Source organism: Salmo trutta, chromosome 10, assembly GCF_901001165.1.
Source record: "Salmo trutta chromosome 10, fSalTru1.1, whole genome shotgun sequence".
NCBI lineage: Eukaryota > Metazoa > Chordata > Actinopteri > Salmoniformes > Salmonidae > Salmo > Salmo trutta.
The window spans coordinates 18,946,134-18,972,425 of record NC_042966.1 but is presented as its reverse complement, the minus strand read 5'-3'; the positions used below and the strand labels follow the sequence as shown (position 1 = coordinate 18,972,425).

General features: G+C 44.5%; 1 protein-coding gene across 2 annotated transcripts in view; it reads left to right on the top strand.

The window, feature by feature from the left end:
- Window positions 1–26,292, top strand: part of dnah9 (dynein, axonemal, heavy chain 9) — a 126,193-nt gene that overhangs the window by 14,993 nt on the left and 84,908 nt on the right. Inside the window, exons 15-40 of one of the 2 annotated variants that reach the window (XM_029764754.1) lie at window positions 650–785; window positions 948–1,144; window positions 1,744–2,006; window positions 2,107–2,268; window positions 2,730–2,952; window positions 3,264–3,430; window positions 4,214–4,357; window positions 4,581–4,740; window positions 4,989–5,277; window positions 7,069–7,346; window positions 7,769–7,899; window positions 8,108–8,234; window positions 8,620–8,772; window positions 9,073–9,198; window positions 9,414–9,653; window positions 9,846–10,006; window positions 12,077–12,233; window positions 13,792–13,896; window positions 19,010–19,167; window positions 19,521–19,659; window positions 21,208–21,495; window positions 23,596–23,806; window positions 23,920–24,047; window positions 24,122–24,230; window positions 24,430–24,577; window positions 24,823–24,997. In XM_029764754.1, coding sequence (XP_029620614.1) covers window positions 650–785; window positions 948–1,144; window positions 1,744–2,006; window positions 2,107–2,268; window positions 2,730–2,952; window positions 3,264–3,430; window positions 4,214–4,357; window positions 4,581–4,740; window positions 4,989–5,277; window positions 7,069–7,346; window positions 7,769–7,899; window positions 8,108–8,234; window positions 8,620–8,772; window positions 9,073–9,198; window positions 9,414–9,653; window positions 9,846–10,006; window positions 12,077–12,233; window positions 13,792–13,896; window positions 19,010–19,167; window positions 19,521–19,659; window positions 21,208–21,495; window positions 23,596–23,806; window positions 23,920–24,047; window positions 24,122–24,230; window positions 24,430–24,577; window positions 24,823–24,997 — 4,575 coding nt within the window. Of the gene's footprint in view, window positions 1–649; window positions 786–947; window positions 1,145–1,743; window positions 2,007–2,106; window positions 2,269–2,729; window positions 2,953–3,263; window positions 3,431–4,213; window positions 4,358–4,580; window positions 4,741–4,988; window positions 5,278–7,068; window positions 7,347–7,768; window positions 7,900–8,107; window positions 8,235–8,619; window positions 8,773–9,072; window positions 9,199–9,413; window positions 9,654–9,845; window positions 10,007–12,076; window positions 12,234–13,791; window positions 13,897–19,009; window positions 19,168–19,520; window positions 19,660–21,207; window positions 21,496–23,595; window positions 23,807–23,919; window positions 24,048–24,121; window positions 24,231–24,429; window positions 24,578–24,822; window positions 24,998–26,292 lie in introns of those variants that run through there. The other variant, XM_029764755.1, reaches the window with a different exon arrangement.

Genomic DNA, 26,292 nt, shown 5'->3' with positions numbered 1-26,292 from the left:
GTGTTCCAAACAAAGCAACTACAAGTGTGCTTGCTGTAGTTCCTCATCGGCACAGCTAGGAGAGATCAAAAAAGCACCTTATAGTCGAAAGCTATTTTCTGACCCATAGAAGTGCATTGAAATTGCTTAGGAACTGTGCACACTGTGGAGAGGTGTGTGTCCACTTGGAGACACCAGTCAGTCCTCTCACTCAAACCCTTGTCATTGTTCTGTCTTATGTTGCACCTACCCCACGTCTTCCAGGAATATTTTTTATCATGTTACTGAATGTATCCAGAGTATTTTCAGATGTTGTTATCAACAAATGCTGTGAAAAGTACAGCAAATGTAAAATGCTGTGAAAAGTACAGCAAATGTAAAATGCACAGAAAATCAAGTGTAATGTTTGGATTCAGTCTTGTGTCAACTTTAATCTAATGATATTCCCATAAACTCCACTCTCTTCCCTTTCAATTGGTACTATGATTATGCATATGCTTGACATATGTCTTATGTAAGAAACATTTCAATTTAACCCTATCCATATAGGCCAATCCCCACGAATGTAAAGGGTTAAAAGGTGTTCATTTCTTTATACAAATAAAAGGTGCATGTTCTGTGTACATGTTACTCTTTGATTTTGAGTGTGAATGTCTTCGTTCTGTGACAGAGTAACCTGGAGTTGTTCAGAGCAGACCCAGGTTCTGAGGAGTGGCGATCCTATGTGGAGTACATAGACGACATGGTCATAGACGGCTTCTTCAACAGCATCGAATGCTCCCTCAAGTTCTTCCTCGACAACACTGGTGAGCAATGATCTGTTCAGCTTGAATGATCAGTACATTTGTTTGTGTATTCACCTCAGCCTAGGTTTGACTAACAGTCTGGCGAGCCCTCCTGAATGGAAGACGTGCACTTTGTACGAGATTCACACATTTTTGTGAAACACCCCTTCTTCCCTCCTTCAGACCAGCGTGGTGGTGTGGCCCCTCTGTTTGAGGCCCAGCTGGACCTGAGGGTCCCTGACATGGTGTTTAACCCTTCGCTGGAGTACGGAGCTGCCGATGGCTTCTATGACCTGGTGGAGAGCCTGGTCAATGACATCTACAGGACTTCTTCTCTGGTGCCACGCCTGGCCGCGCACAGCAGCGTCCCACACTACCAGGTACTACATCACTACCATGGTTGCAAAATTCAGATAACTTTCCCCAAATTCCCCGGGATGACATAACCAGGATTTCTGGAAAACCTGAGAATTTTGGGGAAGTTACCTACATTTTGCAACCTTACATCTATGTCAAACAGTTTACACTCATGCTGTTTATATTCATGCTGTTTATATTCATGCTGTTTATATTCATGCTGTTTATATTCATGCTGCTCAGACACAAGTTGGTCTCATGAAATATGCCGTATTATTATTATATGTCAAGTTTGTCTAATATTCAGACGGAGATCAATATTCAGACGGAGATCAATAATCCACCCTAAAAGGGACACTGAGATTCTTTTTTTACCATGTTTATGTCTCTGCCTGCAGTATCAAGGAAGTTAGCAGTAGCTTCGCAAGCCAATACTTACTAGCGTTAGCGCAATTACTGGAAGTCTACAGGTATGCACACAGAGACATAAAAATGGTATGCACGAGTTCGTCTGACGCTTAATTGCCAGAATCTCCCAGTATCCCTTTAACCCATAATCTAGAATGTGTATTGTATCTATAATCTATCATCTATAAAATAATTCTAATCTGCCGACTATCAGGCTGTTATGGAAGACATGGCTGATTTGGCGGACATGCGCCAGCTGCTGATGGAACGTGTGCAGGGCGTCATGGCGACGTGTTGTGAGTTCCGTAACTCTTTGGAGCGCTATGCATACCTGTACGTTGACGACAGGAAGGAGTTTATGCGCCAGTTCCTGCTGTACGGCCACGTGCTGACCAGTCAGGAGATAGAGGCTCATGCAGAGGATGGAGTCCCAGAGAACCCACCTACACTGGAGCAGTTTAGAGAGCAGGTGGATGGGTAAGGGAGATAAATAGTGTGGGTTTTTGAGTGTGTGTGTGCAAGTGTGTATGTAATGATGACTCTCTGTGTGTGTGTGTGTGTGTGTGTGTAACCCCAGATACGAGCGTATCCATGAGGAGGTGCAGGGTCTGGAGCCAGTGTGTGTGTTCCAGGGGTGGATGAGGGTCGATGGACGGGCCTTTAAGAGCGCCCTGCTCAACATCGTCAGGAAGTGGAGCCTCATGTTCAAACAACACCTCATAGACCACGTCACAAACAGGTAGGCAGACTCTGACTCCACCAATATCCCACACAGGTTGTTAGGCAGATAGCAGAGGATTCCGGGGAGAAAAACCACTCTGTCAAAGTATCCTTCTACTTCATGTTGCCTGTCTTGTTTTAAACATTCTCTCTCTCTCTCTCTCTCTCTCTCTCTCTCTCTCTCTCTCTCCTCTCTCTCTCTCTCTCCTCTCTCTCTCTCTCTCTCTCTCTCTCTCTCTCTCTCTCTCTCTCTCTCCTCTCTCTCTCTCTCTCTCTCTCTCTCTCTCTCTCTCTCTCTCTCTCTCTCTCTCTCTCTCTCTCTCTCTCTCTCTCTCTCTCTCTCTCTCTCTCTCTCTCTCTCTCTCTCTCTCTCTCTCTCTCTCTCTCTCTCTCTCTCTCTCTCTCTCTCTCTCTCTCTCTCTCTCTCTCTCTCTCTCTCTCTCTCTCTCTCTCTCTCTCTCTCTCTCTCTCTCTCTCCAGCCTGTTAGACCTGGAGGAGTTTATCAGTCTAGCAGAGCAGGGGCTGGGTCACAGGGTGGAGCAGGGCGACTATGGTGGCCTGGTGGGGGTCATGGGTCACCTGCTGGCCGTGAAGGAGAGGCAGGGTGGGACGGACGCCATGTTTGAGCCGCTCCAACACACCATTACCCTGCTCAAGACATATGAACAGGAGCTGCCTGACGTGGTCTACAAACAGCTAGAGGTGACCCTTGTCCAAAGTTAATCCATCAAACTCCTACCTCTCTCCTTCCTCCTCCTCTCATTTCTCTGTCCCCTTCTGTCCTTCCTTTTGGCACTCATCCCTCTGTTTTGTCCCACTCCCTCTTTGCTCCTTCTGGTGGTACTCATCCTCCTCCCGATACTCATCCCTCTCTTCCTCCTTTCTCTCTGTCCAGAAGCTATCAGAAAAGTGACTAATGTCTCTGTCCCTCTTTCCTCCTAGTACTTAACACACATTGTCCCCCTCTCCCTCCTTCCTCTGCCTTACACTTGTCTATTTCTCCCTCCCTGTAGGAGCTTCCAGAGAAGTGGACCAACGTGAAGAAGCAGGCGGTGGTGGTGAAACAGCAGGTGGCTCCACTCCAGGCCAGCGAGGTGGCCGGACTACGCAGGAAATGTGCCTCCTTCGACGTGGAGCAACACACCTTCAGAGAGAGCTTCAGGAAGAACGGGCCCTTCAGGTGACACGCGCGGCTGCACACACAGGCTGAATTACGTTGACGTAAAGTTGTCCTCTCCCTTGTGTCCTCATTCAATCCTCAGTCCTAAACAGTCCCATAGCTGCTACCCCAGGACGTGTCCTATTTGATCTTAAAGGGCTGGATACTGTAGGTGTAAGCAATGTGGTTATGGCTCCACATCCCCAACCAGGGGGCTAGCTAAAAACATTGTTTAAACCCTTCCGCAAGCAAGACAGGTTTCTCTCCGTCATGGGCCACCATTGCAAAGATCACAAGTTGTTGTTCCTTCCTGTCACACCTCTACATCAATCAGTCTATAATTGTGCAGTGAACAGTTAATGACACAACGCTTACACATTAGGCAAGCATAATTGAATCTTTGCATATGCTAATTGCCCACAGGTAGTGGCACTCCATCATGCTGTCTAATTACTTAATGAATTATGCGCATAATTGTTCCTCTGTAGTGACATGATTTTCTCATTAATGTCATGGATGTCCGGGTTGATAATTGACTGTGTGTGTGGTGTCGGGCCTGGGTAGCCAACCTCCATACCAAACATGACTTGACAAAGTAGTCAGCTGAAACGGTAACAGACTGGTGCTCAGTCTGGTATGATGTAGGTGTGTCAGCAAGACCCTCTACACAAGGGGCTTTGAAATCGATTTTCTCCCTGGTAGTTAATACATTTATAATGTCAGGTTAACTTAGTATCAATGTGAAAGCATATCAGATGCTGAGGGAGTAACCTTGCTGTGTGGTTCCTCTGTGTGTTATTGTAGGTTTGACAGTGAGAACCCGTATGCCATGCTGAATGCATCCCACAAACAGATCCAGGAGAAGGAGGCTGTGATGGCCGGGCTGGTGGAGTCTGCCAGCCTGTTTGAGGTGACTGTCTCTGATTACAGACAACTACGACAGTGCAGGTGAGACAGGACTACACTTTTTCGAAACTCTTTCCCCACAAGGTTTCTTCCTTCATAGAGAGTTTGTCCTTCTACGGTTTTCCCTTAGAAGATCCAGGCCGGGTTACTGTAAAGCACTCGGTGTCAAATGTTTTTGTGAAAAGTACTATATTAATACAGTTGTTTGATTGATGTACTGTCTGTCTGACTGACTGACTTATTGTTATATCCTGTGGTTCCCCAGGCGTGAGGTGGGGCTGCTGAAGGAGCTGTGGGACATGATAGCTGTAGTAGACAGTACTATGGTTGCCTGGAGGACCACACCATGGAGAGACATCAACGTAGAGGACATGGAGCTGGAGTGTAAACGCTTCAATAAAGACATCCGAGCATTAGATAAAGAGGTGAGAGGGAGAGATGAGGAGGTGGAGGAGAAATAAGTGCAGAGGGGAGAAGAGGAGAGGGAGAGAAAGTGAGATATTACATTGGCCACAATCAAAAAGGAAAAACCCATTGTAAAAGAACAAGTACATTTCCAAATGCATTTCTCACACCTTGCCTCTGCCTTACTTTTCCCTGACACTCACCTCTCCCGACAGTGTTTTTGGGGGTTAATGCTGAATTGTATCATAAAAACCCTTCTACTCCCTAGGTGCGATCGTGGGAGGCGTTCTCAGGTCTGGACAGCAGGGTTAAGAACCTCCTGACCTCCCTCAGGGCCGTAGCAGAGCTTCAGAACCCTGCCATACGGGCCAGACACTGGCACCAGCTAATGGCTGCCACCGGGGTGCGCTTCACCATGGACCAGGAGACAACACTGGCGGACCTGCTGCAGCTCAACCTGCACAACTTTGAGGAGGAGGTGAGGGGCATCGTGGACAAGGCTGTCAAAGAGATGGGCATGGAGAAGGTGCTCTCTGAACTCAACTCTACATGGACCGGTACAGTATAGAATACCCTTAAACTGAGCTCAATTATGACTTTTGTCAGACTCCTGTACTTTTCATGTTTAATCTGTGATTGATTGGTTTGGTTGACTGACTGACTGATTGGTTTGGTTGACTGACTGACTGATTGGTTTGGTTGATTGACTGATTGATTGGTTTGGTTGACTGACTGACTGATTGGTTTGGTTGATTGACTGACTGGTTGGTTTGGTTGACTGATTGGTTTGGTTGATTTACTGACTGATTGGTTTGGTTGACTGACTGACTGATTGGTTTGGTTGATTGACTGACTGATTGGTTTGGTTGATTGACTGACTGATTGGTTTGATTGATTGACTGACTGATTGGTTTGATTGATTGACTGACTGATTGGTTTGATTGATTGACTGACTGACTGATTGGTTTGGTTGATTGATTGACTGCTTGGTTTGGTTAATTGACTGACTGATTGGTTTGATTGATTGACTGACTGATTGGTTTGATTGATTGACTGACTGATTGGTTTGATTGATTGACTGACTGACTGACTGATTGGTTTGGTTGATTGACTGATTGATTGGTTTGATTGATTGACTGACTGATTGGTTTGATTGATTGACTGACTGACTGGTTTGGTTGATTGACTGACTGATTGGCTTGGTTGATTGACTGATTGATTGGTTTGGTTGATTCACTGACTGTTTGGTTTGATTGATTGATTGACTGACTGATTAGTTTGATTGATTAACTGACTGACTGGTTTGGTTGATTGACTGACTGATTGGCTTGGTTGATTGACTGATTGATTGGTTTGGTTGATTCACTGACTGATTGGTTTGATTGATTGACTGACTGATTGGTTTGGTTGATTGACTGACTGATTGGTTTGGTTGATTGACTGATTGATTGGTTTGATTGATTGACCGACTGACTGACTGGTTTGGTTGATTGACTGACTGATTGGTTTGGTTGATTGACTGATTGATTGGTTTGGTTGACTGACTGACTGATTGGTTTGGTTGATTGACTGACTGGTTGGTTTGGTTGACTGATTGGTTTGGTTGATTTACTGACTGATTGGTTTGGTTGACTGACTGACTGATTGGTTTGGTTGATTGACTGACTGATTGGTTTGGTTGATTGACTGACTGATTGGTTTGATTGATTGACTGACTGATTGGTTTGATTGATTGACTGACTGATTGGTTTGATTGATTGACTGACTGACTGATTGGTTTGGTTGATTGATTGACTGCTTGGTTTGGTTAATTGACTGACTGATTGGTTTGATTGATTGACTGACTGATTGGTTTGATTGATTGACTGACTGATTGGTTTGATTGATTGACTGACTGACTGACTGATTGGTTTGGTTGATTGACTGATTGATTGGTTTGATTGATTGACTGACTGATTGGTTTGATTGATTGACTGACTGACTGGTTTGGTTGATTGACTGACTGATTGGCTTGGTTGATTGACTGATTGATTGGTTTGGTTGATTCACTGACTGTTTGGTTTGATTGATTGATTGACTGACTGATTAGTTTGATTGATTAACTGACTGACTGGTTTGGTTGATTGACTGACTGATTGGCTTGGTTGATTGACTGATTGATTGGTTTGGTTGATTCACTGACTGATTGGTTTGATTGATTGACTGACTGATTGGTTTGGTTGATTGACTGACTGATTGGTTTGGTTGATTGACTGATTGATTGGTTTGATTGATTGACCGACTGACTGATTGGTTTGGTTGATTGACTGACTGATTGGTTTGGTTGATTGACTGATTGATTGCTCCAGGTATGCAGTTCCAGTACGAGCCTCACCACCGTACCCAGGTGCCCTTGCTGCGCTCGGACGAGGACCTGATTGAAACCCTGGAGGACAATCAGGTCCAGCTGCAGAACCTCATGTCCTCCAAGTACATCGCCCACTTCCTGGAGGAGGTGTCATTGTGGCAACGGAAGTTATCAGTGGCGGACGGAGTGATATCCATCTGGTTCGAGGTGCAGCGTACCTGGACCCATCTGGAGAGCATCTTCATAGGCTCTGAGGACATCCGCTCACAGCTGCCCGAGGTCAGACACACACACACACACACACACACACACACACACACACACACACACACACACACACACACACACACACACACACACACACATGCACACACATGCTCAAAGACACACACACACACACACACACACTCGCATATGCATGCACACGTGCACTCCCATTTCACAAGTTTGTTTTTTATCCTTCATAAGGGCTCTGTCTGTACCACTTTCATGCATGTTAATGAATAAATAATTAGTCTAAACACCAGCCTACTTTGTAAATCAGAGTTATACATTTCCTTAATTACCTTGATGATGATGCTATTCCTCCGGTTCCAGTGGTAGTCGTAAAGCCAGATGTTTGTAGTTAATATCTCTCTGTGTGATTGTCCTCTGGGAACTCCTATCCCCTGGCCGGGCTCCCACAATGCAACTCTCCTCAGGACTCCAAACGCTTTGAAGGGATTGATGCTGATTTCAAAGAGCTGGCGAACGCAGCCCATGAAACACCCAACGTGGTGGAGGCCACCAATAAAGCAGGCCTGTTCAGCAAACTGGAGGACATTCAGAGCAGGTGGGGGAAGGAGAGGGAGTCTGTGGTGGTGTGATGGGATTCTCCTTCTCACAGTGCACTGAAATTCGTGTTAGAGGAAAGAGAATGATTGTGTAATCGATAGAAAAAGGCAACACATACAAATGTAAGAACTTACCCATGGATGTATTTATACACTTGCACATATTCACACAATTCACTGATAATGACTGTGTGTAACCTTGTGTAGACTGTCTCTGTGTGAGAAGGCCTTGGCTGAGTATCTGGACACCAAGCGTCTGGCCTTCCCCAGATTCTACTTCATCTCCTCTGCTGACATGCTGGACATACTGTCCAATGGAACCAACCCACTCCAGGTACAAACCTATACCCATTAGGTGTATCCACAAAGCCTCTCAGATTAGGAGTGCTTATCTAGGATCAGTTTAGCCTTTTAGATCATATTGAATACAATTATATTGACAGTTTGAGACCTGATCCTAGATCACTACACTAATAATGAATACCGACAAGTTTTTTGCTCATACCTGTTGGACTCTGAGTCTCCACAAGAGAGCAGTGTTGGTCATAGTTTGCCAGAGTCTTTACACCTCATCCTGGGAATAAGAAAAAGGCCTAAATTATTCTCTTCTCTTCAGTGTTGAAGGATGGTTGAACAACGACGTTTGTTGAAACCTGTCAATAAAGCGTGGTCCTTACTTTTCCTGACATTAGTCCCTACTCGTCCTGCTCCGTCCCTAGGTCCAGAGACATCTATCCAAGCTGTTTGACAACACAGCTAAGATGCAGTTTGAGACTGACACGGAGGGGAACCCTACTAAGACAGGCCTGGGCATGTTCAGTCGGGAGGAGGAGTATGTCTCCTTTAATCAGCCCTGCGACTGCACCGGACAGGTAACACTATTATGGGGGACAGGGATTTGACGATGTTAGCATTTGTCAGATGTTCTCAGTCCAATCTGTGAAGTATCAAAGCATGTAAATCAAATGTATTAGTTTCCTATTAGTCCCCTTCATTTGAATGAAAAGCCAGTTGTGTATATTCATGTTGTCTGATGCCCCTCGGTTCTAAAATGACAAACATATTAATAGTATGGATGTGTAGTATGTCATCATTATGTGTGTGGTTGCCTTCAGGGGGAGGTGTGATTGCACTGTGTTCTATGTCATCATTACCTGTGGGGTTGTCTTCAGGTGGAGATGTGGTTGAACCGTGTTCTGGAAACCATGCGGTCAACAGTGCGTCATGAGATGACAGAGGCAGTGATGGGCTATGAGGACAAACCCAGAGAACAGTGGCTGTTTGACTACCCCGCTCAGGTAATACTGTATTACATTAGAATTAGAAGGTTTGTTAGAGCAGGGCTGTCACAAAAGCCTGCACACCAAATAGCTCTCCAGGAGGAGGGTTGACCACACCTGCCATGACCTGTGTCTTTTTATCGATCTGTGTCGTGCACTCAGCTCTGTAACTCGAACGTCTGTCTTCCTCTGACCTTTGACCTCTAACTTCTAATGTGTATATCGCCCTCTAGGTGGCCCTGACGTGTACTCAGATCTGGTGGACGTCAGACGTGGGCATGGCCTTCTCCCGTCTGGAGGAGGGATATGAGAACGCCATGAAGGAATATAACAGGAAGCAGGTCGCCCAGCTCAACACACTAATCTCCATGCTGATTGGACAGCTGTCGCCGGGCGACCGCCAGAAGGTCATGACCATCTGCACCATAGACGTCCATGCGAGGGACGTGGTCGCTAAGATCATCACTCAGAAGGTATCAGTTTTAGTTTGTTTTCAACCTTTTCTCAATTCTGAAATTAACATAATGATAAAGGCTTTAAAAAAGCTTTGCAACTTTAACGAAGACAGAAAGTGTTTTGGATGTTTGTTTTTTTACTCATCCCTGTTTTTCGTCTTCTTCCAATTCCCTCTCTCTCTCTCCATTCCCTCATTCCCCCATCGCCAGGTGGAGAACTCTCAGGCGTTCCTATGGTTGTCTCAGCTACGTCATCGCTGGGATGAGAAGGAGAGACACTGCTTCGCCAACATCTGTGACGCCCAGTTCCTCTATTCATACGAGTACCTGGGCAACACACCACGACTTGTCATAACCCCTCTGACTGACAGGTACGGTTGTGGGTCAGGTCGGCTGTGGGCAGGGTGGCTACTTTGATGAATCTAAAATATAAAATATGTTTTGATTTTGTTTAACACTTTTTTGGTTACTACATGATTCCATACGTGTTATTTCATAGTTTTGATGTCTTCACTATTATTCTACAATGTAGAAAATAGTCAAAATCAAGAAAAACTCTTGAATGAGTACAGTTGTGTCCAAACTTTTGACTGGTACTGTACATGTAAGAGATTAGCTAGCTAGCCGCTCTAGCTAGCTAGTTAGATGGCTAACATTATAGGTTTAGAGTCACGTCTAACAATAAAAATCATTATTTTCTAATCGATTTTTGGGTTCATCATTTCTGTAAATACTTTTTATGCATGCTTATAATTTATGCATGCTTATGTTATAGTGATTCACTTTTTCAAACTTTGAAAATGCATATAAGTATGCTCTTAATGCAGTTATGCAGTCTAATACACCTACTGTTGGATTCCAAACTTGTTTAGCATTATCTAGTCCAAATATGGCACGATTCCACTGTTTTTATCCATTAGCATCACTTTCAATGAGGAACTTTTATTTTGAAGGTGAACCGCAAATTCACTATTGTGGCTAATCGTTTTTTTAGGCAAGTCAGTTAAGAACAAATTCTTATTTACAATGACGGCCTACCAAAAGGCAAAAGGCTTCCTGCGGGGACGGGGGCCTGGGATTGTTATTGTGGTTAGCTTCTCATATGTAGGGACAAGCGGGTACCAGGGCCAGAGGACTGACACATTGGCCAACATTCCAATAGAAATGTATTATATAGAACAAACATGCCTCTCTGATTCTAAGGAATCATGTCAGTTCTATTCATGCCATTTCTATCTGCAACTTATTCTCTTGGGGGAAAAAAAGAATCATAAGAAAAATGTTTTGTTGTTTAGCACCTTTCATACAAGCAATTGCAGCTTGAACTGGGTTACTACATTATTGTGGGAAACATCACAGATAAAGTCTGAATATAAAAAGTGGATTTATGACCTGTTTCTGTAGTCCTCTGGCAAACTGTGCTGTGGCTGTGGAACTGACCATTAGCCTATTCCCTTTGAAGCCAGAACAAAGCACCACAAAGACAATGGTGTTTGAAGGCTGGATCACTGATCAGCGGCCATGTGCTCGTAGAGGCAGCATATGGCCAGAGACTGTGCTCTATCTCGTTATCTCTGCCTGTCAAACTTCTGACCACTGACCCTCTGTCATTCAGCTATACTGGAGTCAGGGAAAGTTTGATATAAAGTTGTCATTCATTCACAGATGGCTACTGGCCAACTTAAACAGTTTGATTTCAGGTTTCAGGTGTGTTTGGATTTCAATCACATCATTCTGGAAGTGGTGTTTATTAAGGATTGTGATGGCATCCCCCTGGTAGAAAAACAATGATGTAATCATACATACACAATACTTAAAGTGTTTCAGCCCCTTCTGAGAACTGTGTTTAGGCATTTTAGGTATTCAGAACAGGCAGGTGTGTAGCCACCCAGACAGTTGATTGTGAGATATATGGCCATATTTCCAAAATGACTATAAAAACGTTGGCAACAGTCTCTGGATGACACAGATTGGATCGTTTGTCTTCCGGTAGCTTGCATATCTCTTTAACACACACTCTCTCTCTCTCTCTCTCTCTCTCTCTCTCTCGCTCTCTCTCTCTCTCTCTCTCTCTCTCTCTCTCTCTCTCTCTCTCTCTCTCTCTCTCTCTCTCTCTCTCTCTCTCTCTCTCTCACAGTATATTGTCTATTTACCCTGTGCTTGCTGAAATGATTACCACATTGATTTCAGAGGCGAAACAATGCATTTATATTGATGATCAATTTCAGATTTGATCGTCTCTATCAGGCCTCCTAAACACCTTAGTGTGCTATTTAAACATGCAGATTATTGTTGCATTTAAATGCCTGCTTGTTATTTGACTTGAGTTAATCAGCCTATGAAGTGAAGTTATTATTACTAAGAATGTGTGTGTGTGTGTGTGTGTGTGTGTGTGTGTGTGTGTGTGTGTGTGTGTGTGTGTGTGTGCGTGTGTTTCCCAGGTGCTACATCACTCTTACCCAGTCCCTCCACCTGACTATGAGTGGTGCTCCAGCAGGCCCAGCAGGCACTGGCAAGACAGAGACCACCAAGGATCTGGGCCGAGCCCTTGGCATCATGGTCTATGTATTCAACTGCTCCGAGCAGATGGACTACAAGGTGGGCTCCCACTCCTTCTGCAGACAGGCTATGAATCATCTAAGTCAGGGATGGGCAACTTTTGATGGGGGTGGGGGCCACAAAAAAACAACTCATCATGAGGGCCCGCAGTTGCTCACGGGTCTGCGTACCCACATCCATACCTCCCACGTTGTGGGCAAAACATCTTAGTGGCCCCACTCTTGACAGCAGAGAACATTTAAAACACTTTTTTAGAGTTCATTTTGTGCAATTCTACACATTTTGCCACGGAGTGTAGAGCAAATGTTGCTATTTAAAGTAAGTTTGCTGCAATTCTAAAAAAAAATTCATGAAGTGGTGAGGAAAATGTGCTGTTTTACAGCTAATTTCCTGCAATTCTACACATCTTGTCATAGGGTGGAGAGAAATGTTTGCAGTTTTTAATATATCTGAGTGAGACTGACTAACAAAATCAATGGGTGCCCCCCGGACGATAATTCGACCATGATAACAAGTTTGGATAGCTGGCCGCTGAACTAATTTAGCAATCTAAAAAAAGTTAGCTGACATGGGCTAATTGACTATCAGTGACTGACATAACGAGAGTAAAACTGCTGATGCACAACCACATTTCGAAATTGCACCTTGTGTAGTCTACTATTCTAACTCTCAACAGTAAGTTGAGACCCCGACTGGGTTTTTTGGCGCGGGGGGGATTAATCCGAGGGCCTTCAAAAGGGGGGCGGGCCGCCAGTTGCCCATCCCTGATCTAAGTCCTGCTTCTCCAACTCTACTCGGTGTGGATATCTGACACGGAGATGGAGGGGAGAGGAGGGTAAAGAGAGCTCCCTGTCTCTCTCTTTCTGTCTTCTCCTCCTCTCTCTCCCTCTGTCCTTGAAGGAAGAACATAACAGTTCAACCTGATGGATGCATTTATTTTGCTGTTAAGTGGTGTCAGACGCCCTTCTCAGTGTTCCTGCTTCAACACACACGCACACGCGCACACACACACACACGCACACACACTCACACTCACTGCATATAGAGTGGTCAATAGAGACGCAGGCACAATCTCTTCATACAGCTTGTTGCTGCCTGCCTAGACAGGAGAATTATTATTGCCCTTCCCACTCTACACACACACACACACACACACACACTGCATTGATGTGTCAGAGAGAAGTGCTAATATGCACCAGGAGATGCAGCGGTGGTGTAGTCATACAACCAAGCGACACACACAGTCAGGCTTGGTTAGTATCAGGGCACTGCCCTATAATAGAGAGGAGAGACTTGGATCCTACCTCTCTCCTGTCTAGTGAATCTCAGGAGGCTGTTTCACCTGCACAGAAGTTTGGGTTCTGTGTCTGTGGAGAAAACTGATGGTGTGCGTTGGCATTTAACCTTTTTCATATTGGAATAGACAGACGGCAACAAAATGTCACCCGTTTAGGCAAGAAAGGTTAGGCCCTTGCTTTTGTGGTAAATCTCAAATGTCTGTTGTCGTTCTTACCTTCAATTTTACTCTGTATAGAACACATCTCTTTCTCTCTTCTCTCTCTCTTCTCTCTCTATCTCTCTCTGACCCTTCCTGCAGTCGTGTGGCAACATCTATAAAGGCCTGGCCCAGACAGGAGCGTGGGGCTGCTTTGATGAATTTAACAGGATCTCTGTGGAGGTGCTGTCTGTGGTCGCTGTGCAGGTAAGCATGTCCCTGGGCTAATCATACAGTGCGCTCCAAAGGTATTGGCACAGTGACCCTTTTTATTTTGTCTCTGTACTGTAAAGAAGAATATAATATGTTTCTAAACACTTCTATTGCAGATAGTCCTGAATGAAGTGTGAATAAGGATGAGTGAGAAGGTTACAGACGCACAAATATCATACCCCCTCCAAAATGCTAACCTCCCCTGTTGTTGTAATGGTGAGAGGTTAGCATGTCTTGGGGGTATGATGTTTGTGCGTCTGTAACCTTCCCACTCATCATTATTCACGATTCATTCAGGACTATCCATAATCATAGTAGCATCCACATGAATGTAGATGTGTTTACAATAAAAGTGACTGCTAAATTGTACAATACATTATTTACCATTCATTTCTATTGGGCACAATACATTATTTACCATTCATTTCTATTGGGCACAATACTTTTGGAACTTACTGTATACAGTACTAATAAGTCATGATTGCATTGAGTTAGCACAGTACACGTTCATATTTTGTCATCATTGTAATGTGTATTGTTGCAAAACTCATAACTAGCCTACGGGTATTGTTGCTCTCACTTTGTCTAGGTGTCCTAGGCCTAGTTACATGACCTGCAACTTAAATGAATGTGTGCATTTATGTGACAAATCAGCATTTGAGGATGTGATGGATACATGTGCCCAGGGAGACATCAATCTCACCTAGGTGAAAAAAAGACTCTTAAAACTTGTTAGGGCTAGGGGGCAGTATTGACACGGCCGGATAAAAAACGTACCCGATTTAATCTGGTTACTACTCCTGCCCAGTAACTAGAATATGCATATAATTATTGGCTTTGGATAGAAAACACCCTAAAGTTTCTAAAACTGTTTGAATGGTGTCTGTGAGTATAACAGAACTCATTTGGCAGGCAAAAACCTGAGAAGGTTTCATGCAGGAAGTGGCCTGTCTGACAAGGTGTTGTTGTTCTTGCTTCTGTTTATTGAAGAGTCAGGATCTTAGCTGTAACGTGACACTTCCTACGGCTCCAATAGGCTCTCAGAGCCCGGGAAAAACCTGAACGATGACGAGGCAGCCTCTGGCTGAAACACATTATCGCCTTTGCCAAGTGGCCCATCAGAGGACAAAGGGCTTAGGCTCGTGCCCGAGTCGACCCAGTGATATATTTTCTTTCGGCTGTTTACCTAATTGCAGATTCCCGGTCGGAATATTATCGCTTTTTTTACGAGAAAAATGGCATAAAAATTGATTTTAAACAGCGGTTGACATGCTTCGAAGTATGGTAATGAAATATTTAGAAATCTTTTGTCACGAAATGCGCCGTGCGCACGACCGTTATTTACCATTGGGATAGTGTCTAGAACGCACGAACAAAACGTTGCTGTTGGAACATAACTATGGATTATTTTGGACCAAACCTACATTTGTTATTGAAGTAGAAGTCCTGGGAGTGCATTCTGACGAAGAACAGGAAAGGTAATCAAACTTTTCTAATAGAAAATCTGACTTTGGTGAAGGCTAAACTTGGTGGGTGTCTAAATAGCTAGCCCTGTGATGCCGGGCTATCTACTTAGAATATTGCAAAATGTGCTTTCACCGAAAAGCTATTTTAAAATCGGACATATCGAGTGCATAGAGGAGTAATGTATCTATAATTCTTAAAATAATTGTTATGCTTTTTGTGAACGTTTATCGTGAGTAATTTAGTAAATTGTTAGTAAATTCATCGGAAGTTTGCGGGGGGTATGCTAGTTCTGAACGTCACATGCTAATGTAAAAAGCTGGTTTTGATATAAATATGAACTTGATTGAACAAAACATGCATGTATTGTATAACATAATGTCCTAGGTGTGTCATCTGATGAAGATCATCAAAGGTTAGTGCTGCATTTAGCTGTCTTCTGGGTTTTTGTGACATTATATGCTAGCTTGAAAAATGGGTGTCTGATTATTTCTGGCTGGGTACTCTGCTGACATAATCTAATGTTTTGCTTTCGTTGTAAAGCCTTTTTGAAATCGGACAGTGTGGTTAGATTAACGAGAGTCTTGTCTTTAAATAGCTGTAAAATAGTCATATGTTTGAGAAATTGAAGTAATAGCATTTCAAAGGTATTTGAAAATCGCGCCACAGGATTCAACTGGCTGTTACGTAGGTGGGACGAATTCGTCCCGCCGGTCCTAGAGAGGTTATTAAAACCAACAATCCCCCAGTAGCATCACGGCTTGCAAACTGGGAACACTCACTGACGATCACCTTAATTGGTAGCACCTGATGTGCTTATCAACCAGACTCAGCATTTGGACAAGGTTGCTGCTGCCCCCTGGGGGATGGAGTATGAAAGTGTATCCTGGATAGTGTGTTTGTCTATGTCCTAACACTTACCTTAACCCATATCATAACATTATGTGCAGTAGATAATGCTGATAGGGTTTCATCATCATCAGACTGGCAGTATAGCACTGCACAGCCAGTTTCTCTGCCCTCTCCCCGGCAGCTAGCTATGAAAGGAAACATTCTCAATAAGTCAGAGTGAGAGAGAGAGAGAGAGAACTTTGAAATTGTAAAGCGGCAGAACAGAGCAATAGATGGGCGTTAGCAGGCGTATTGAATAATAAATCAAACTATGCTTCGAAAGGATGAAAGGAAGAAGACCTTGGATAAGACTGGCAGAAAACAATAAAATGGTTCTGAGGGGCGCTCTCCCACCCGCTCCAGTACCCTCTTCTCCTTCCTCTGCGCTTCACCCAGGTTGTGTTCATAACAGCATGCCACAGAAAACATTTTAAACTGTTTTGCAACGGAACAGCAAAATTAGCGTTTCTCATTGGACAAGTCCAGGTAGTGCCTCCCTCCCTTTTTCTCAGTGTGTTTTTCTTCTGTTCTTTGCTTAATGAATACGACCCACCCGTCTTCTCCATAAGCGAATGTCAGAGGAAGGTGTACAATAATCCATTCTGTTTAAGGGGAGAGCAGGCGCCATAACGTTGCTGCAGTTTGTGAGTGCGTTCGCAGGTGGCAGGATCAATTCTCCATTAGGTAAAGGGCAGGGAAACAGAAGGCAGCACAGACACAGCTGAATGGAGACAAATGAGCTAAATTCAGCCCCTCTCTTCTCCTCAACACAACTGTCTGCTGGTGAAATTGTCTGCAAAATACCAGACTGGATGATGAATAATGACTAATGGGTGTATAATTATGGGAGTGCTGTTTCATATACACAGAGTCAACACAGAATTTTCTAAACTAATCTATTTTACCACACCCTGTACAGTTGAGATCTTGGGTTCAGCCAAGGACACGGAAAAGTTAATCTCATTCTTACTGTACACATCCTAGACACACACACACACACACACACACAGAGAGAGATGTAGGATATGTGAAATGATGAGGGTGAACTAGTGTTGCCGTTTCATCATTTCAGTAAACGCTAGCTTATAGCAAATATCATTGCCGCGTGAATACCATTACATTTTGTTTTGTTTGGTGATTGATTACGAGTGGTTGTATCTTACAAGATCACCTACCTACGGGGACATCCGCAGAACCCTTTTGGAACTATTTTTCTAAACTCAGCAAAAAAAGAAACATCCTCTCACTGTCAACTGCGTGTATTTTCAGCAAACTTAACATGTGTAAATATGTGTATGAACATAACAAGATTCAACAAATGAGACATAAACTGAACAAGTTCCACAGACATGAGACTAACGGAAATGAAATAATGTGTCCCTGAACAAAGGGGGGGGTCAAAATCAAAAGTGGTGTGGCCACCAGCTGCATTAAGTACTGCAGTGCATCTCCTCCTCATGGACTGCACCAGATTTGCCAGTTCTTGCTGTGAGATGTTACCCCACTCTTCCACCAAGGCACCTGCAAGTTCCCGGACATTTCTGGGGGGAATGGCCCTAGCCCTCACCCTCCGATCCAACAGGTCCCAGACGTGCTCAATGGGATTGAGATCCAGGCTCTTCGCTAGCCATGGCAGAACACTGACATTCCTGTCTTGCAGGATATCACGCACAGAACGAGCACTATGGCTAGTGGCATTGTCATGCTGCAGGGTCATGTCAGGATGAGCCTGCAGGAAGGGTACCACATGTGGGAGGAGGATGTCTTCCCTGTAACGCACAGCATTGAGATTGCCTGCAATGACAACAAGTTCAGTCCGATGATGCTGTGACACACCGCCCCAGACCCTCCACCTCCAAATCGATCCCGCTCCAGAGTACAGGCCTCGGTGTAACGCTCATTCCTTCGACGATAAACGCAAATCCGACCATCACCCCTGGTGAGACCAAACCGCGACTCGTCAGTGAAGAGCACTTTTTGCCAGTCCTGTCTGGTCCAACAATGGTGTGTTTGTGCCCATAGGCGATGTTGTTGCCAGTGATGTCTGGTGAGGACCTGCCTTACAAGAGGCCTACAAGCCCTCAGTCCAGCCTCTCTCAGCCTATTGCGGACAGTCTGAGCACTGATGGAGGGATTGTGCGTTCCTGGTGTAATTCTGGCAGTTGTTGTTGCCATCCTGTACCTGTCCCGCAGGTGTGATGTTCGGATGTACTGATCCTGTGCAGGTGTTGTTACACGTGGTCTGCCACTGCGAGGACGATCAGCTGTTCGTCCTGTCTCCCTCTAGCGCTGTCTTAGGCATCTCACAGTACGGACATGGCAATTTATTGCCCTGGCTACATCTGTAGTCCTCATGCCTCCTTGCAGCATGCCTAAGGCACGTTCACGCAGATGAGCAGGGACCCTGGGCATCTTTCTTTTGGTGTTATTCAGAGTCAGTAGAAAGGCCTCTTTAGTGTCCTAAGTTTTCATAACTGTGACCTTAATTGCCTACTGTCTGTAAACTGTTAGTGTTTTAATGACCGTTCCACAGGTGCATGTTCATTAATTGTTTATGGTTCATTGAACAAGCATGGGAAACAGTGTTTAAACCCATTACAATGAAGATCTGTGAAGTTATTTGGATTTTTACGATTTATCTTTGAAAGACAGGGTCCTGAAAAAGGGACGTTTCTTTTTTTTGCTGAGTTTAGTTCTTGACTGTCTTATATCTCTATATATCTCTGTATATCTATATATCTGTCCTGTCCAGGTGAAGAGCATCCAGGACGCCATCCGAGACAAGAAGCAGAGGTTTAACTTCATGGGCGAGGAGGTGAATCTTTTCCCCTCTGTAGGTATCTTCATCACTATGAACCCAGGCTACGCTGGCAGGACCGAACTACCTGAGAATCTCAAGGCCCTGTTTAGGTAACACACGGAACATGCACAAAAGTGTTTCCTTGTTTTTAAAATGCTATAATGTCATTTTTTAAACAATGAAATGATGAGACTGATGGAAAAAGAAAGATGAATTACCCCTTTCAAGGCATTCACCGTGGGATGTTTATGATATTGTTAACGGAAGAAAAGCTGACAAACGACAATGAATATATTTCAGTCCCACAGTTACATGTAGTACTCTTGGTGAACTGAATGTCCCCGACGGGATTTGTACCAGGGTTGACTGGAAGCTACATGACTGTGTCAGCCCTCTGAACTAAATCTTACTCTCTCCCTCCTTCCTTCTCTCTTTCCCTCTATACCCCCCTCCCTCTCTGTAGGCCTTGTGCCATGGTAGTACCAGACTTTGAATTGATCTGTGAGATCATGTTGGTCGCTGAAGGTTTCCTCGATGCCAGAGTCCTGGCAAGGAAGTTCATCACCCTCTACACACTCTGCAAAGAGCTGCTTTCCAAACAGGTACAGTATGCTTCAGATCCCTGATCTTATGCACTAGCTCCATTACAGCCTGGTCCCTTGTCTGTTTGTGCTGGCTTGCCAACACACATGGTCATTGTGGCAAGACAATGACCATACAGTAGGAGTTGGCAAGACAGCACAAACAGATCTGGGACTAGGCTAGGCTAGCTCCATTATGTCCATGATGATTATTACTATAAAATGGCTCGATATAGAGAAGAACTACAGCTCCATACAGAATCTGATATTCCAGATCTGAAACAGGAAGTGGATGAACATTACATTTGATACTCTGCATGGCCTGTATGTGGTGCGTGGCAATGAGTGTTACAGAACATGTATTTGACACTCAGCATAGAGTAGGGCTGTTGCTGTGACTGTATTACCACCACACCGGCAGTCATGACTCATGTCCGAGGTAAAATTCGATGTGACTGTTGAGTCATGGCAATCTCTTGTTATGCACTCTGGACATGCATTAGTAGTACGATCATCAGGTCGCTAATGGCCTGGTACTCAGGGCTCTATTTAAGCAATAAGGAATGAGGGGGTGTGGTATATGGCCAATATATCACGGCTAAGGGATGTTATTTTGCACGACGCAACGGGGAGTGCCTGGATACAGCCCTTAGCTATGGTATATTAGCCATATATCACAAACCCCACGAGGTGCCTTATTGCTATTATAAACTGGTTATCAATGAAATTGGAGCAGCACAAATACATGTTTTTTCATACCCGCTGTCAGCCAATCAGCATTCAGGGCTCGAACCACCCAGTTTATAATATGAAATAACTTGCTTTGTACAAACTTGTGTGTAACAAAGATATATGTATAGGTTAACGTGTTAGAATATCTTGTTTGGGCCTCCTGAGTGGCGCAGTGGTCTAAGGCACTGCATCGCAGTGCTAGAGGCATCACTACAGACCCTGGTTCGTTCCCAGGCTGTGTCGCAACCGGCCGTGACCGGGAGACCCATGAGGCGATGCACAATTGGCCCAGCGTCATTTCGGGTTAGGAGACAGTTTGGCTGGCCTGGATGTCCTTGTTCCATTGCGCTCATAGCGACTCCTTGTGGCGGGCTGGGCGCATGCACACTGTACGGTGTTTTGTCCGACACATTGGTGCGGCTGGCTTCTGGGTTAAGTGAGTAGTGTGTCAAGAAGCAGGGTTGTGTTTCGGAGGATTCATGGCTCTCAACCTTCACCTCTCCTGAGTCTGTACGAGAGTTGCAGCAATGGGACAAGATTGTAACTACCATTTGGATATCACGAAAAAGGGTAAAAAGTACAAAACATGTTTATATTGTTTGACCATTTTGACAATTTTTCTGGTTTCAGCTGAAACCAGAAAAAAAGGACACAATCATGTTTGGCATTTCAAAACAACAAAGACTGTCTAGTAAACAAGCACTTTCGGAAACTTTTTGTACAACCATTTCTATCCCTTCCATTACATTTCTATCCCTTCCATTACACATCTTTGTCATTCTTGGAAAAGGAAAATGCCCCTTAAATATTAATGTTCCATCTCTCCCTGGTCTCCAGGACCACTATGACTGGGGGTTGAGGGCCATCAAGTCTGTCCTGGTGGTGGCTGGCTCTCTGAAGCGGGGTGACCCAGATCGGCCTGAGGACCAGGTCCTCATGCGGGCTCTGAGAGACTTCAACATCCCTAAGATCGTGACGGATGACATGCCAGTGTTCATGGGGCTTATCGGAGACCTGTTCCCTGCTCTGGACGTCCCCAGGAAGAGAGACCTGGAGTTTGAGAAGCATGTCAAGCAGTCTGTGTTGGACCTTAAATTACAGGCTGAGGATAACTTTGTACTGAAGGTGAGTTGTAATTACCGGTAGACCAGGGTGGGCTGTTTCAGCCTTTAGAGAGTGTTGGTTGAAAGTTATGTTTCCATGTTGATGAATGACTTAATGAATGATACAATTCATATAACAAGTGACCCAGGCCTAAAATCATCCAAAAAAACATGAAAGTTTCCGGTTTTTGACGGTAGATGATAGCCCTATAAGAACACAGCCCATAATACAGTAATGTCCCTGACCTTCAATAACACTGCCAGGGAAAATAAACCGCACTTCAATCTTGGTAATTAACAATAAAACAACAAATTCAGCTGTTGCGTTCCTCTGCTACTAGTTCCCGTTTCTCCAAAAGCCAACCTGGTGTTGCACTGTACTGTATCAGTGGTAAACACACATTAGCGTCAGAGCAGTCTGGGTTGTGGATGAATCGGCCAAATATACCCAACCCAAACCCTCCGGTTATACTGTAATAACGTCCCAGGTGGAAAGGTCCACCGTCCTCATTCTAGCCATTATGCTGCGTTCACACACACACACACACACACACACACACACACACACACACACACACACACACACACACACACACACACACACATACAATGTCAGAGACAGAGGAAAGCAGGGCCAGGGGAAATGAGTGCAATCTGCAGCGGGTCAAAGCGGCATGGTAGCAACGTAATGACACTCCATCACACCGCTGTACCGCAAGAGCAGCTCATAATCCTGCCACTGTCACAGACACCACACATGGATATAAACAGGGAGGGAACAGGCTGATGAGACAACGGCAGGTCAATAATGATCAATTTGTATCGTCTGAACCTTACACTCTCTGTCTCTGTCGGACACCCTATTCCCTGAAGCCATGTTAAACTATATTATAGTGCACTACTTTTGGCCACATTCTGTTGGTCAGTAAGATCAGAGTGAAAGGAGGAAGTCCAGAGGGGGAATGGGTTTATTTGACTTTAGTGTTAGCCTCTCATAATGTTAGCCTGTTGTAGTGTTAGCCTGTTGTAGTGTTAGCCTCTCATAATATTAGCCTGGTGTAGTGTTAGCCTCTCATAATGTTAGCATGTTGTAGTGTTAGCCTCTCATAATGTTAGCCTGTTGTGGTGTTAGTCTCTCATAATGTTAGCCTGTTGTGGTGTTAGTCTCTCATAATGTTAGCCTGTTGTGGTGTTAGCCTCTCATAATGTTAGCCTGTTGTGGTGTTAGCCACTTGTAGCGCTAGCATTAGCCCCTGTCAGCTGCCCACACATCAAATCTAATATCAATGTGGGTCTTTCGGATGCTAACACTATGCTGAGGGTGAATAGCTTGAGTCAATTGCATTGATTGAGAATGCCATCAGTGAGTTTCACTGTGAAAGGAAATATGATTTTCTCTCGCGCTCTCGCTCTCTCTCGTTTTCTTACCGTTACAGAGACTTTGATATTTGCCACACTGTACTTTAATCTGTTATTTTCTCAAGTTCCTGTCACATCCACAATTCAAGTTGTTCATATTTTGTGTATCAAAGTGTTTCTGATATTAATGAGGTGAATTTGATACATTACATAACACAGATGAGGCGATTTTAGAGGTAGCATAATGTGTTCTTTCCACACTGTTTGCTGTTTGCATTAAGCAGTTTTTTTTGTTTTTTATTTCACCTTTATTTAAATAGGCCATGGTGGCAAAGTAATTACAATATAGCAATTAAACACTGGAATGGTAGGATGTGCAGAAGATGAATGTGCAAGTTGAGATACTGGGGTGCAAAGGAGCAAGATAAATAAATATATAAATACAGTATGGGGATGAGGAGATTGATGGGCTATTTACAGATGAGCTATGTACAGGTGCAGTGATCTGTGAGCTGTTCTGACAGTTGGTGCTTAAAGCTAGTGAGGGAGGTAAGAGTCTCCAGCTTCAGAGATTTTTGCAGTTCGTTCCAGTCATTGGCAGTCAATACTGCTCTTTCACTGAGCTGTAATGTGAGTGACACACTGTATGGTACTGATCTACTCTGCTGCATTGCAGTGTACCATACCATTCTGCATAGCAATACCATACTATTTGTCTCTCCCTTTCTCTCTCTGGCTCTTGCTCTCTCCTTCCTTCCCCCAGGTGGTACAGTTGGAAGAGTTGCTGGCAGTGCGCCACTCTGTGTTTGTGGTGGGTAACGCAGGCACAGGGAAGAGCCAGGTGATGAGGTCTCTCCAACGGACCTACCAGAACATGAAGCGAAGGCCCGTGTGGGCAGACCTCAACCCCAAAGCTGTGACCAATGATGAGCTGTTTGGCATCATCAACCCTGCAACCAGGGAGTGGAGGGATGGTGAGGGGAGGGCATGATGTTGACGGTTATGATGGTGATGGTGATGATGATTGTCATGATGGTGATGATGACATGGCCAACATATAGACCTTTGATACATGTCTGTTTTCCAGGTCTGTTCTCTAACATCATGCGTGAGCTGGCTAACCTCAGCCACACTGGGCCTAAATGGATCGTACTGGATGGAGACATAGACCCCATGTGGATTGAGTCTCTCAACACTGTCATGGATGACAACAAGGTGTGTGTCTGTCTCCCTGTCTGTGTTTCTCTGTCCGTCTGTATAATAACTCTCTGTACCTTTCCCTGCATTAGGTGTTAACCCTGGCGAGTAATGAACGTATCCCTCTCAACCCGACCATGAGGCTGGTGTTTGAGATCAGTCACCTCCGGACTGCTACTCCTGCTACTGTATCTAGAGCTGGTATGCTAGTCTTTCACCTCCTACGTTACCTCTCCTCCTCTCCTTATCCTATCCCTGTCCCCCTGCTCTCCTCTTCTTTTGTTGTTATCCTAGACCACATATTTCACAGTTAGATCACATTTGACATGTATTTGTACGTACTGTGTAGTTGCCTGTTTACATGTGACTACAGAGTAACAAGCTCTGCTTGTCCCTCCAGGCATTCTGTATATCAACCCGGCAGATCTGGGCTGGAACCCGCCTGTATCCAGCTGGATTGACAGGAGGGAGGTCCAATCGGAGAAGGCCAACCTGACCATCCTGTTTGACAAGTACCTCCCCTCATGTCTGGACACCCTCAGGTCCAGGTAACGCATCAGCTGTCAGTATGGAGTGGTTCATAGTGATCTAGATGGTTCCTCTGGACTGAGGGGAGAGACACTGTAGACATGGAAGAGGGTGAGAGGGAGTAAGAAAGGTTAGAGAGAGAAGACAGAGAGGGCGAGTGACAGAGAACAATAGGCCTAAATAGTGTCAGACATTAAAAAAAGATATATATATATATTTATTTCACTGATGGTCTTACCCCTATGTCTGTAATGTGTGTGGTCAGGTTTAAGAAGATCATCCCAGTCCCGGAGCAGAGTATGGTCCAGATGCTGTGCCATCTGTTAGAGTGTCTGTTAACCCCAGAACACACCCCTCCAGACTGCCCTAAGGAACTCTACGAACTCTACTTTGTCTTCGGTGCTGTCTGGGCCTTCGGAGGTGCCATGTTCCAGGACCAGGTCTGATGGTTGAATGATTGCTATGATTGTGGTTGGTCCTCTGTAGCTCAGTGGGGCTTGCAACACCAGGATAGTGGGTTAGATTCCTAGGACCACCCGTACTTAAAATGTAAGTTGCTTTGGATAAAAGTGTCTCCTAAATGGCATATATTATTATAAAGTATTTTTGTGAGACACATTCCTACGTAGTGGATAAGTGCTTTCCCTGAGTCAAAGAATAAAATAGATTGCTTCAGAAAAAGTGGTATACTTTTATCATGGGTGCAAACGCTTTAGTAAATCGTCTTCTAATTCGCTCTCCAACTCCCCTCAAAGCTTCAGATGATGAGAATTGCTTCACATATATTTCAGTAAAGTATGGTGGTTTTCAATGCGAGGACTCCGTACTGTATTGCAGCTTCATCTTCAAAACTAAGTGTATTCCACTCACAGTCCTAAACACTATACCCGGCTGAATTTTTAACCAGCCGCGAACAAAGTGACGAGCGGTTGCTAAGCAACCCAGACAGCTCCGTACAGTAACCATGTCCATCTAAGTTATGGGATAAAACAGTCTCTCCTAGCATACCAATGTACTCCACTTTATTTCCTTATCTACACTGCATTTATATGCTAAGTGGGTTTATTGACTGTAGAGCAGGGCCTGAACACAGTAGACAGCCTGGAGAGAGGGAAAGGAGAGAGGAGAGAGAGGAAATAACAGCTCAGGGATTTTTATTTTTTACTGATGGATACCCACTGGCCACAGACGTCATTTCAACATCAAGTTTGGATTTACATTAAGGTTGAGTTGTTAACTAACGTGAATTCAACGTGAAATCAACAAAAAATGTCCCCAAGTCATTGGATTTAGGTTAACATTTTTACGTTGATGACTTTTTGAAAATCCAATCACTTTTCCATGTTGAATCAACGTCATCACATTGAATTTTCTTGTTGAAATGACGTAGAAACAATGTTAACTCCACCAGTTTCCACCAGTGGGTAGTTGTTCCACCAGTGGGTAGTTGTTCCACCAGTGGGTAGTTGTTCCACCAGTGGGTAGTTGTTCCACCAGTGGGTAGTTGGATAGGAGTGTCTGTTTCATTTGATTGTTTTTTAATGCAGGCCCAAAGTGATCGCAACGCAATAAACCATGGCTTCCTCTCCCAGAAGTATCTCAAGACTATTGAGATTGACCCAATGTTCTCTCCCTGTGTGTGTGTGTGTGTGTGTGTGTGTGTGTGTGTGTGTGTGTGTGTGTGTGTGTGTGTGTGTGTGTGTGTGTGTGTGTGTGTGTGTGTGTGTGTGTGTGT